Source organism: Triticum urartu, chromosome 4 (genome assembly GCF_003073215.2).
Source record: "Triticum urartu cultivar G1812 chromosome 4, Tu2.1, whole genome shotgun sequence".
Lineage (NCBI taxonomy): Eukaryota > Viridiplantae > Streptophyta > Magnoliopsida > Poales > Poaceae > Triticum > Triticum urartu.
Genome location: NC_053025.1, coordinates 4,413,399 through 4,426,308, shown reverse-complemented (window position 1 = coordinate 4,426,308; position 12,910 = coordinate 4,413,399). Strand labels below are relative to the sequence as shown.

Below are 12,910 nucleotides of genomic sequence, written 5' to 3'. Positions count from 1 at the left end.
CGCTCTTTCTGAGCAGACAGCTATGCCAAGTTAAAGCTCACGGTGTGCAATGTCATCACCTCAGTGTCTATTCTCCCCTCTAGCTTCAAAGAACTTTGCCAAAACTCATACTAGGTGTAGAATCCACCTATTGAGATGAAAGGAGGGTTGCATGGTTTTTTATTGAGACAAAATGATTAATGTTGCGAACAATTTTTCATTATCGTCAATGTACACTTAAATAGGAAATTTGTGTATTATGAAGCAGAAAAAACAACCATAAAAAATGGAAGGAATGGGTGAATAGTGGACTTACTAGGTTTCTCCAGTGGCTAGCGACTTCAGGTTTTGTTGATCCATTATGTATTTTTGGTATAACTAATCATCCTCGGCATCCACGTTGGGCTTCTTCATCTTTGGTGCATTGATGACTCTCTTGGCGACGCTCTTAAGAATTTTTTTCTTCTCATTTAAGTTTGGGATGCTGCTCGCTTCAATAATCTTTTTTGCTTCTGGTAATCTGGTGGTTGCATGAAGAACATGGGCAAAAAAGTGAGCATTGTTGGGCCAATAGATATAAGAGAAAAGGGAGACACCTGCATAACAAGAACAATACCTGTTGGGCCAACAGATTGCCCCTGCTATGCAAGCCACGGCGTCATGTCAAATAGAACCTCGGCCATCTGCTTTGAGTAAATTGATTGAAGAGCTGACACAAGCTTGGTCCTCTGCTATGACTGAATTGATTGGAGATCCGAAGAAATTGAGTTCATAGTAGATTGCAACTCCGTTGCAAATAGATCCTTGTGTTTGTCATACACTCGCTGAAGATGTGACGGTACGTACATAGAGAAAATAACAAATTGTTTCAAGTGAAAAGAAAGGGGGGAAATAGGAACTAATAACGGCAGTATTATGTAGTTCTATGGGAAAAGGGACCCTTCAAATCTTGACTTAGGATTCAAATACATCGTTCATTGCAGCCCCCACACGCACTAGTGCAGAACCGGGATGTATCACCAGTCCGTAAGGGCCTTTAGTGCCGGTTCTGCAACTGGCACTAAAGAGTGGGGACTAAAGGCCCCCCCACCTTTAGTACCGGTTCTGCACGAACCGCCACTAAAAGGCCACCACGTGGCACGAGCCAGCGCCGGGGGCGGGGAGCCCTTTAGTACCGGTTGGTACACCAAGCGGTACTAAAATATTTGGGTGGTTTTGATTTTATTTTTTATTTTTCCTTTGATTTTGTGTTTTCCATTTAATTCTTTTTTGTTTGCTGGTATTTTACGATACTACATATTGTACACATGGCGACGGATTACTCACGCACGGCGGTGAGCATCATGAAATTGGTGATGACGATGGCGACGGATTCCCTTCTTCGGAGCCCCGAATAGACTCCAGATCAGCCCTCCCGAGAGGTTTTAGGGCTTGGCGGCGGCTCCGTATCGTAAAACGCGATGAATCCTTCTTCTTGATTTTTTTCTCCCCGAAAGCAAATATATAGAGTTGGAGTTGAGGTCGGAGGAGCTCCAGGGGGCCCACGAGGTAGGGGGGCGCGCCCAGGGGGGCAGGCGCGCCCCCACCCTCGTGGCTAGGGTGTGGGTCCCCTGGTCTTCATCTTTTGCAAGGATTTTTTATTATTTCCAAAAAGACGTTCCGTGAAGTTTCAGGTCATTCCGAGAACTTTTGTTTCTGCACATAAATAACACCATGACAATTCTGCTGAAAACAACGTCAGTCCGGGTTAGTTCCATTCAAATCATGCAAGTTATAGTCCAAAACAAGGGCAAAAGTGTTTGGAAAGTAGATACGACGGAGACGTATCAGCCACCAATCGGTACTAAATGTCAATTTTGGCCAGGCCAAGCGGCGGGAAGTGCCCCCCTTTAGTACCGAGTGGTGGCTCCAACCACTCGACAATAGGGTCGGTTGGAATTTCATTGTGCTCTTGCCTTCAAGAATATTTTCATTGTGCTCTTGAACAACTTCTTTACTTGAAAGCTTGATCCCATCACCTATAGTTTTTACTTTCTCATCTTTAAAGGAATCGTCTTGAAGCAGCCGATTCAAAAAAAAATCCATTAAGACCAATCGGAATAGACTGGTCATCACTTGGTGTTTCAACAAATTTTAATCGTCCTTTATCAATGGCCGATTTAACTATTTGATGAAACATGTTGCAATCATCAAAACTATGCTTGGACGAATCATGCAACTTGCAATACATTCGTCCTTGGATTGATGGCTTCACATGGTGGTCAAGAACTCTAATGTGATTATTTTTCAGCAACAAATCAAATATTTGATCACACATGCTTGAATTGAAGGTATACTTCTTGTTTTCTAGCCGATCTTGGTGTGCAAACGGCTTTGGAGTTAAGCAAACGAATGGTTCAAATTTGGAATATCCTCATTCGGCTATGCATTGTGTTTTGCACCCTATCTTCGATGTATCTGGATAAGATATTATATTAGCATCAGATTTCTCAAAAGAATTTGACCTTGGCTTTAAATTTCTGAAACAAAAATAGTTAGAATACACATGTCTTAGTTGAGACCAAGTGCAAGCCAAGTATGAAACAAGCAAAGCTACCCAATTAGATATGAAATTTTGATAAAGCAATGGGGAAAACTTTGGCTGCAATAATAGGTCACTATCGGTCTTTATAAATGGCACAATAGGTTGACCGATATGCTCTATAACAGTTTTATTGCTAACAAGTAAATTTCCCTTCTTCATCGGTCTTTCAAAATGGATGAAGGGAGGCCTCGATGGACCCGCCTTCCCTCATTTCGTGTCCACATACCGCCATGCACTATATGGGGTATTTGGGCTACTTCATCGACAAGATCAACAACTACTGATGCTCCTTGAGGGCACCGCTCCATTTCAGCCTTCAAGAGGAGACATTTGGTTTCACTCCCTTGATCAAGAACATGCACTACCCTCAAGCCCAAGATGAAGATGTTAGTGTGTACTCCCTCCCATTTTGCTGGCATATTGCTTGCTATTTGTCTAAATTCTCTTGTGAATGTATTATCAAACACCCAATGAGAGAAGAGCCAGAAAAGATCAGTGACCAAGAGAGGCCATGTGAAGTCCACAAACCAAGCAGTAGCAGACAGATGAGATCTGCCTTGCCTAACAACGTCCCCTTCTTCTTGAGAAAGTCAACAACTTTGGTTGGGTCGTCGTGCCATGCCAGCGACCGACGGCAGGCAACAACCTCCATTGATCCATTCACTATACCACGACGTGCTTAGCCAGCACAGCACAGCTGCAAACCAACCAGCGGGGGAAGATCTACCTACCCAATCCCTCCCTCGATCATGGCCGCCGCGCCCACCGTCGCCAAGTCGCCGCCGGCGCTCGTGCCCCCGGCGGGGCCGACCCCGGGAGGCACGCTCCCGCTCTCCTCCATCGACAAGACCGCCGCCGTCCGCGTCATGGTTGACTTCATCCAGGTCTTCCACTCCCCACCTTCCGGCGACGACCAGGTGGCCACCATGCGCCAGGGCTTCGCCAGGGCGCTCGTCCCCTACTACCCGGTGGCCGGCCGCATCGCCGAGCCGTCCCCGGGCGAGCCCGTCGTCGACTGCACCGGCGAGGGCGTCTGGTTCGTCGAGGCCGCCGCCAGCTGCTCCCTCGCCGACGTCAACGGCCTCGAGGACCGCCCGCTCGCCATCCCCAAGGCCGACCTCATCCCCCGCCCTCCCGCCGACCACAAGCTCGACGACCAGATCCTCCTCGCGCAGGTCAATTGCTTGCTCATCTCATCTCGTCTTGTCCGGATCCCGATCCCGATCCCGATCCCGATCCAGCAGGAACTCAAAATTTACACCTTTCTCCGTGCGCTGCAGATCACCAAGTTCAGCTGCGGCGGGTACGCCGTCGGCATTTGCTTCAGCCACCTGGTGTTCGACGGCCAGGGCGCGGCGCAGTTCCTCACGGCCGTCGGCGAGATGGCGCGGGGCCTCCCGGAGCCGTCGACCAAGCCGATCTGGTCCCGCGACGCCATCCCCAACCCGCCCAAGCCGCCGCTCGGCCCGCCGCCGTCCTTCACCGCCTTCAACTTCGTCAAGTCCACCGTCGAGATCTCGCTGGACAGCATCAAGCGCGTCAAGGACCAGGTCGCCGCCGAGACGGCCCAGAGGTGCTCCACCTTCGACGTGGTCACCGCCATGATCTTCAAGTGCCGGGCCGCGGCCATCAGGTCCGCGCCCGACGCCGAGGTGCGCCTGGGCTTCGCCGCCGGCACCCGCCACCTGCTTACCAACGCGCTGCCGTCGCCCGACGGCTACTACGGCAACTGCGTGTACCCTGGCGGCCTCGCCAGGACAAGCCAAGAGGTGACCGAGGCGTCGCTGGTGGAGATCGTGACGGCGATCCGGGAGGCCAAGGACGCGCTGTCGGCGCGGTTCTTGGACTGGCTGGGCGGCGGCGCCAAGGACAGCCACTACAACGTGTCGCTGGACTACGGCACGCTGGTGGTGACCGACTGGAGCCACGTCGGGTTCAACGACGTCGACTACGGCTTCGGCGAGCCCACCTACGTCTTCACATTGAACGACGATGTCAACATTGTGCCGTCCGTGGTGTACCTCAAGCCGCCCAAGCCGAAGCAGGGCATCCGGCTGGTGCTCCAGTGCGTCGAGGAGCCGCACGCAGCCGTCTTCACCGATGAGCTTGAGAAGCTCGCCTAAGAGAGCATTCTTTACCTTACAGAAGAATTACAGGTGGGATTTGGAGTTGCAGTTGTTGTTGTTGTTGTTGTTGTTGTTGTTGTATTCTCCATCTTGTTGTGTGTTGTAGTATTATTCATTCGACACCAGACTTAAATTTGCTTCCAACAAACAAATAAATAAATCAATGAGGGGTTCTTTCTTTCTTTCTTTGTGTCTCACTGTATACTTACATTGTACATGTATTTGACATTGTGAATCAACAGAATCATGTCATGTGTTCCAAATGAATCATTCATTGTAGACTGTCAACCACAAGCTTGTTTGGTGTTATTGCATTTGCATTCTTGGTTCAAATGCTTTGTTGGGTGTTATATGCAAGTCAGTAGGTGTGGGAACGAGATCCTCTAACATCACAAAGAGATGTTAGGAAAGCTACAGTACCCTGACATCCTTTCTTCGCATCTATATGATTAAGCCTAAAATGATTTGAATTATTTTGTAAATTACAAATCTACTTTATACATTTACAATAATTACATATAAACAAAATTATGGTGTAATAAAATTAATTTCGGATTTTATTTTTACGAACAGTAATTGTGCATATTGTCTTTGCGAATTACACTGTAGCTTCGTGACATCTCTTCATGATGTTAGAGGATCCGTTCCCGTAGTTGTGTAGGAGCTCTGTTTTTTCTCTTCTTTTTGGATTGATGATTGAGAACCGTGCCATACATTGCTTGAAACATATACTCCTACAAGTTAGTAGGAGTAGTTTTATTGCCAAGACTAAATAAATACTACGTACAATACTGTAGAAGAATTTCAAGATGCAGGATAGTGTAGAATCTTGTATAATGCGCTGATGGAAACGGGGCCGAGTCCGGCAAGGAAACATCTCCCAATAAGAAGCGGATTAGGTACTACGGATTCATCCATCGCCATGGATTGTTATTACAGGCAGGCAGGTGAGGCAATCTTCAGTTCAGTTTCCTGCTCCTCCATGGGCATGGGCACCAACAAGAAGAAGAAGAAGAAAAAGAAGAAGAAGAAGAAGAAGACGGCCACAACTGTCAATGGCGAGGGCAGAAAGAGAAACAAGGCTATTGTCTTTCCCCCCGAGTTGTTGCTGGAGGAGATGGTGTGGGAGATCTTGATCCGTCTACCCGTGAAATCCCTCACGAGGTTCAAGCAGGTGAGCAAGGCCTGGCACGCCATCATCTCCGACCCTCTCTTGGTCCGCGCCCACCTCCACTGCTCCAAACACACACAACGTCGCGTCCCTTCTTCCTTCCTCATCGCTCCACGTGTTTTTCTACAATCGGACGTACCTTACACTCCCATCTCCACCGACATCCGCTTCTACCACTGGTCTTTACCATTACAACAACAACAACTGCAAAGGCCCTCATGTAGGAGGAGGACGAGGAGTACTGCTAGTAGAGAAAGTGCAACGCTCCTTTACCAAAGGCACTTCCCGCCCGGCGAGTTCACACTCGGGGCCCCAATGGCGCACTGCGACGGCTTGGTGTTGCTCCCCAGCGACACCAATGTCTACGTCTTCAACCCCGCCATAAGAGATGTCGTTGCACTGCCCGAGAGCCGACGCAACGTGATCCAATATCCCACCTGCCTTCCCGTTGGCCTTGGTCTTGATCCTTCTACCGGCAAATACAAGGTTGCACGCTCTTTCTACCGTCATTGCGACGATTACGGCCATGTCACCATGGGGATGGAGGTCTTCACAATTAGTAGCGGCCGAGACCAAGATGATGGGTGGAAGGAGACCTCGGAGGATCCCCCTGCCCTCGTCGCATATCAGCAGACCGCCGTACAGTGCAAGGGGTATCTATTCTACTTCATCGATAAGGTCAACCATCCATGCCTTCCGCAGGCGTTACTCCATTTCAGCCTTCAGCATGAAACATTTGGTTTCACTCCATTGCTTGACACGGTGTACCCTCAAGTCAAAGACAAAGATATTATCCTCCATGAGCTTGACGGAGAACTATGCGCCGCTTTCTTCTCTGAGTGCTTGCAACGTGTATTGGTATGGATGACAAGAGATTTCATGGATCCTAGAAGGAGCTTGTACTACACAATCAATTTCTCGAGCCTTTGTTATCCAATGGCGTAAGTGGTCGGACCCTTCCCCGGGAGCCTGCGCAAGCGGGAGCTACATGCACCGGGCTGCCCTTTTTTTTGTTATCCAATGGCGTCACTTGGCAGTGGTACCGGGGTTCTTTTAGTTCATAATGGTTGTACTCCCTCCGTTCCTAAATATTTGTCTTTCTAGACATTTCAAATGACTACTACATACGGATGTATGTAGACATATTTTAGAGTGTAGATTCACTCATTTTGCTCCGTATGTAGTCACTTGTTGAAATGACTAGAAAGACAAGTATTTAGGAACGAAGGGAGTATTTACCGTTACCACTTGCAATCTAACAACACCTTCAAAGAAGACGACATATTTGATATTAATGGCCTAAGGTTCCTTGGGCCCAATGAAGAAGACATCTTGAGGCATGCATGGAAAAATCTATACTGCTTCGACCGTGTTTCTTACACAGAGAGCCTTGTTCCAGTTAGCCCTCCTAAGATGAGCTTTAATGTCTAAGGAGAAGCATGTCCACCTTCTTCAATGGATCATCTAACATTTCTCTTGGGTGAAAGATGAAGCACCATGAAGATTTAGACAAAGTTGACCTAATGTTGTTTTTATTTCCTTAGAAACTCGCATTAAGCCTTCATACATTTACATTACAAGTGCGATTGGGACTTGTTGTATTCTTTTTTCTATGTTATATTGTCCATTCCACACTTTGTGTCCAATAAATCCATGATTATATGTGTTTATACTTTTCGTACTATTTTTTTAATAATATATAAATGCCATCCTCCAAAATTTTCATATGCTTCAAAGCACCAGTGTTAAGACATATCTCTCTCGATATAGTTTTGGTGATTGATGACAACATGTTTGCGGACTAACCGTGTGCTTTGAGCATTTCAGAGATTCATCCTTTGGCTCGAGACGATTTCTTTCCCCTCGGAGTGTTTTTCAAGGCGGTGTAGCTCTTTCGTTTCTTGTTGGTGGACTAGTTTCGTAGGAGTCACCGTACTATCAAGAGGGGGTCCGCTTTGATAAGGCTAGGGTGGAATCATCACGTACACTTCCGTTTCACACCCTCTGGGCCTTCCCGCGTCGTTGGAGGTTTGTTTCCCTGTTGTTTGGGCAGTCTTTGGCCTCAGCGGTAGTACCGCGGTGTCCAACGGTAGTACTGCTTGAGGGTCCTCAGCGACAGTACCGGTGCGGTACCGGACCACTACCGCCTCGATTCGAGGGGGGCGCATCTCGTGTCGGGTTGAGCGGCACTTGTAGCGGTAGTAGGTGCGGTAGTACCGCTCGAGAGCGGTAGTACCGCCCTACCACCGCGGCAGTACCGCACTGGGCCGGCGCCGGAGCACAAGGGTTGTGCAATTTCGAATTGATTGATTGATTGATGTGTACCCACCGTCATCACCACTCCCACGCTAGCAGAGCCGGCGGAGGTAAAATGAAACGACGACCTACCGGTGGAGGAGAGACCGCAATGCAGCACAGGCGGAGATCGCCTCTCTAGGGTTTAGAGCGGAACAATAAAAATTGTTTTGTGTCGTAACTTGGTAGAAAGGAAAATCATATCATATCTACCAGTTTCAAAATACTCCGTATTGCGGAAAATAAAATCCACGCACACATAGGAGATATGTTGGCACGTTGTGCACATGTGAAATTCGGTAAGAATATATCGTATCTATAAGTGCCCTGTACACTTTGGGTTTCCTTGGATTTTACAACGAAAGTAGGAGGCCGTACGTGTTATGGAAGAAAAGATCCCAACCCAAACAAACTACTACTAGTACTAGTTATTGTTATAGCTAACTAACACGGATCGTATACCTCAAAAAAAAAAAAAACTAACACGGATCGTAGGTGCTCATTGCAATTCTTCCATCGCGTGTGCATTGCATAGACTACACATTAATCCATATTGCTCATCGATGGGCAACTGCGGGAGCAGAAAGAGAAAGAGGGACAGTCTGCGCCGCCGCCGACGACTATCGTCGTCTTCCCCCCTGAGTTGTTGCTTGAGGAGGTGGTGTGGGAGATCTTGATCCGTCTACCCGTCAAATCCCTCACGAGGTTCAAACTCGTGAGCAAGGCCTGGCACGCCATCATCTCCGACCCTCTCTTCGTCCGCGCCCACCTCCGCTGCTCCCAACACCGACAGCGCCGCGAACCTTCTTCCTTCCTTATCGCCCCACATATTTATGTCGGACCGGAGGATCCTTACCAAGACCTCTCCACCAACATCTGCCTGTATAGCTGGTCTTTACCATTGCAGCAGCAGCAACAACAAGAACAACGAAGATCCTTACTTGGTAGGAGGATCAGGAGTGATAGTAGTACTGGCAGTGCAAGTTCAACTGCAACACTCCTTTACGAAAGTCACATCCCGGCAGGCGAGTTTGAGGTCGTTTCCCGAATGGCCCACTGCGACGGCTTGGTGTTGCTCCCCACCAACACCATTGTGTATGTCTTCAACCCGGCCACAAGAGATGCCATTGCGCTGCCCGAGAGCCACCGCAACATGATGGAGTACATAAATTGCCTTCCGGTTGGTTTCGGCCTTGATCCTTCCATCGAAAGATACAAGGTTGCACGCTCTTTCTAACGCGGTTGTGACGACAACGGCCACGTTACCATGGGGATGGAGGTCTTCACAATTAACGGTGCCGGCAGGACGAGTGGAGGGAGACCTTGGTGGATCTCCCCGCCCTCATCTCGTGTCCACAGACCGCCACATGTTGCAAGGGGTACCTATTCTACTTCATCGACAATGTCAGCCATCCATGCCCCCCCCCCCCCCCCCCCCCCCCCGCCCCCCCCCCCCCCCGCGAGCACTACTCCACTTCGACCTTCAACATGAAATATTTGGTTTCACTCCGTTGCTTGACACCTTGTATCCTCAAGTAAAAGACGAAGATATAATCCTCCATGAGCTTGACGGAGGACTATGCGCCACTTTCTTCGCCAAGTGCTTGCAACACGTAGCGATCTGCATGACAAGAGATGTCCTGGATCCGGTATGGAGCTTATACTACAAAATCAATGTCTCAAGCCATTGTTTGCCAATGGCCTACACTACAAGGGTTCTTTTAGCATATGATCATCTATCGTGCCGTTACTACTTGAAAGCTCATGGCGCCTTCAAAGAAGATGTCATTTTTGATATGGATGACCTAAAGTTTCTTGGGCCCAATGGAGAAGACACCTTGGGCCATGCATGGCAAAAAAAGAAATGGTGGTTCGACCTAGTTTCCTACACGGAAAGGCTTGTTCCTGTTACTCCTCCTAAGCAGAGAGAGAATCTCTGAAACTCAAACACATGGTAACGTGTACCTGGAATTGGATCTGTAGAATTATTGGTTCAGTCATTACATGTACACGCGCACCTAAACAAAGAAGCTAGTAATAAAAAGAAATAAAGAAAATTTGAATCAGCACTGGACCTGGCCGCAGTCCTCGACGGCGCTGCGGCAGCATCCAACGGCCTCCATCTTCTGCACGACGCCGTATCCGTCGACGACCTGGCTGAAGACGACATGCTTGCCGTGAGACAAGCAACTTTTGGTTGAACGAGAAACTCTTACAGGTAGTGTGTGTGAGAGAAAAAGAGAGACAAGCATTTTGGTTGCTGTATTGATACTGTCATAGACAACTTGATTATTTTGGGTTGCTGTATGTTGTATTGAAACTTGAAAAGCGGATGGCCGCAAAAAACTATTGTGCGCCCCGGTCACCCCGCCGGAAGGCCTGGAGCGACGAACAACGAAAACCTACCTAAGAGCTCCAAGCGGGCAAAGCTACATCACCATCCGTTAGATCAGAGCTTCCCGACACTACCACACCAGCAGAGCCGACGGGGGAGAAAGGGACGGCGACCTACCAGCAGAGGAGAGATGGCGGCGCGGGGAGCCCGGAGGTCTCCTCCCCAGGGTTTATTAGAGAGGAACAGCTTGTAAACATTCTAGAATTTGTTTGTTATCGTAACTTATTAAAAAAATCAGACCACATCTGCCAGTTTCAATTATTATTTTTACGAATACCAGTTTGACAATTTTGCAAGAAAAAAAAGATGCATGTAAGAGATATGTAGGCACGCTGTATACTCTTGAAATTCGGTAAGAAGATATCGTGTCTACAACTCCCTGTATATACTTTGGTTTTCCTTGGATTTTACAACGGAAGATGGGGTCGTGTCCGATCCATATACGTGCCAGATCGTACGTGTACATGTCCGGGAAGAAAACATCCCAACCCAAACAAACTTGTACTAGTAGTAGCAGGGAGGGGAGGGAGGCCCCATGGGAAATTGCTCGTCAATGACAATGGGAATTGTGAGAACAGCAGCAAGAGAAAGAGGGACAGCCTGCCGCCGCCGCAGATTACCATCATCCCGCCTGAGTTGTTGCTGGAGGAGGTGGTGTGGGAGATCCTGATCCGGCTGCCGGTGAAATCCCTCGCGAGGTTCAAGCTCGTGAGCAAGGCCTGGCACGCCATCATCTCCGACCCTCTCTTTGTCCACGCCCACCTCCACTGCTCCCAACAACACCGACAGCGCCGCGGCCCTTCTTCCTTCCTCATCGCCCCGCATATTTATCACCAAACCCCCGACGTCTCTATCAACGTCCGCTTCTACCACTGGTTTTTGCCGTTACGACAAGAACAACATGAACAACAACCCTTCTACCACTGGTTTTTGCCGTTACAAGAACAACAGGAACAACAACAAAGATCATCGTTCGGTAGGAGGATGCGGAGTTATACTGCGAGTGCCGGTTCAACTGCGACGCTCCTTTACGAAAGGCACTTCCCGATTAACGAATTCAAGGAGGGAGACCTTGGTGGACCCTCCTGCCCTCATCTCGTGTCCACAAACCGCCACACACTGCAAGGATTACCTATTCTACTTCATCGATAAGGCCAACCATCCATGCCCCCCACGGGCACTACTCCGTTTCAGCCTTCAACACGAAACATTTGGTTTCACTCCGTTGCTTGACACCTTGTACCCTCAAGTACAAGACAAAGATATTATCCTCCATGAGCTTGACGGGGAACTATGCGCCACTTTCTTGGTTGAGTGCCTGCAGCGTGTAGTGGTCTGTATGACAAGAGATGTCCTGGATCCGAGATGGAGCTTATACTACACGATCAATGTCTCGAGCCTTTGTCATCCAGTGGCCTATGCTACCGGGGTTCTTGTAGCGTTTAATCGTCAAGAATACCGTTTCTACTTGCAAGCTCACGGCGCCTTCGAAGACATATTTGATATAGACGACCTAAAGTTTCTCGGGCCCAACAGAGAAGTCACCTTGGGCCATGCATGGAGAAAGAAATGCTGGTTCGACCTAGTTTCGTACACGGAAAGCCTTGTCCGTGTTACTCCTCTTAAGCCAAGCTTACATGCCTTGGGAGGATCGTGCCCACCTTCTTGAATGGATCACCCAACGTTTCTCTCAAGCAAAAGGTGATGACGAGGAATAAAGATTTTGACAAAGTTGATCTAATGTCGTTTCTATTTGCTTAGAATGTTCGTCGTAGCCTTGGTCTGTTGAATCATAAAAGGTTAATCTCCTCGTTATGTATCGTGCAATAGAGCGTGATTATATTCACTATTTTGTGTGATTCTGCAAATACTTTTTTGTTACCTAAAAGAGAAACCATGGGGTTGTTTGTTGCAAGAACAAATTTGCATGATTCTACTATTCAACCCAAAAAAAAAACATAAACTAGAACTAAAAGGAGGTGACAGATTAATGTTTACTCAATTGATGTTTGAACGACTCGCCATTTTCATCAAAATCTGTGTTGATGCTGGTTTCTTTTTCAATCAAAAAGAAAAAAAGACTGGACGATCTCCAAGCAGCTAGAGCATGGATAAATCTTGCAGGTTAGCCATGACAGGCTAGAATCTCTGTAACTGGTGAGATTGGAATTGGATGTCTAGATTTATTTCTTGAGTTATTACACGGCCGGGCACACAGCTAAACAGACTGGGAAGTCTAGATCAATTCAATCCACATGTTCTTGACAGTCTTGCTTACAGGGCATGTGCATTCAGTTTGATAACCTGAAACCTATTCCTTCCAAACAATAATAATCAAGAGAAATTGAGAGCAACAGCTA

The 12,910-nt window shown here is 48.1% G+C and overlaps 1 protein-coding gene across 1 annotated transcript; it reads left to right on the top strand.

Moving 5' to 3' along the window:
• The first annotated feature begins 3,109 nt into the window (after positions 1 to 3,109).
• On the top strand, positions 3,110 to 4,871 carry LOC125550148 (acyl transferase 4-like). The gene is made up of 2 exons (XM_048713065.1): positions 3,110 to 3,738; positions 3,844 to 4,871. The coding sequence occupies exons 1-2, from the start codon at positions 3,313 to 3,315 to the stop codon at positions 4,684 to 4,686; spliced, it is 1,269 nt and encodes a 422-aa protein (XP_048569022.1). The 5' UTR covers positions 3,110 to 3,312; the 3' UTR covers positions 4,687 to 4,871.
• Positions 4,872 to 12,910: the final 8,039 nt, after the last annotated feature.

Bases quoted from the DNA above. Each gene is read 5' to 3' on its own strand.
- LOC125550148 (XM_048713065.1), top strand. From the start codon at position 3,313: ATGGCCGCCGCGCCCACCGTCGCCAAGTCGCCGCCGGCGCTCGTGCCC. The intron at 3,739-3,843 runs GTCAATTGCTTG...CGTGCGCTGCAG, and splicing joins ACCAGATCCTCCTCGCGCAG to ATCACCAAGTTCAGCTGCGG.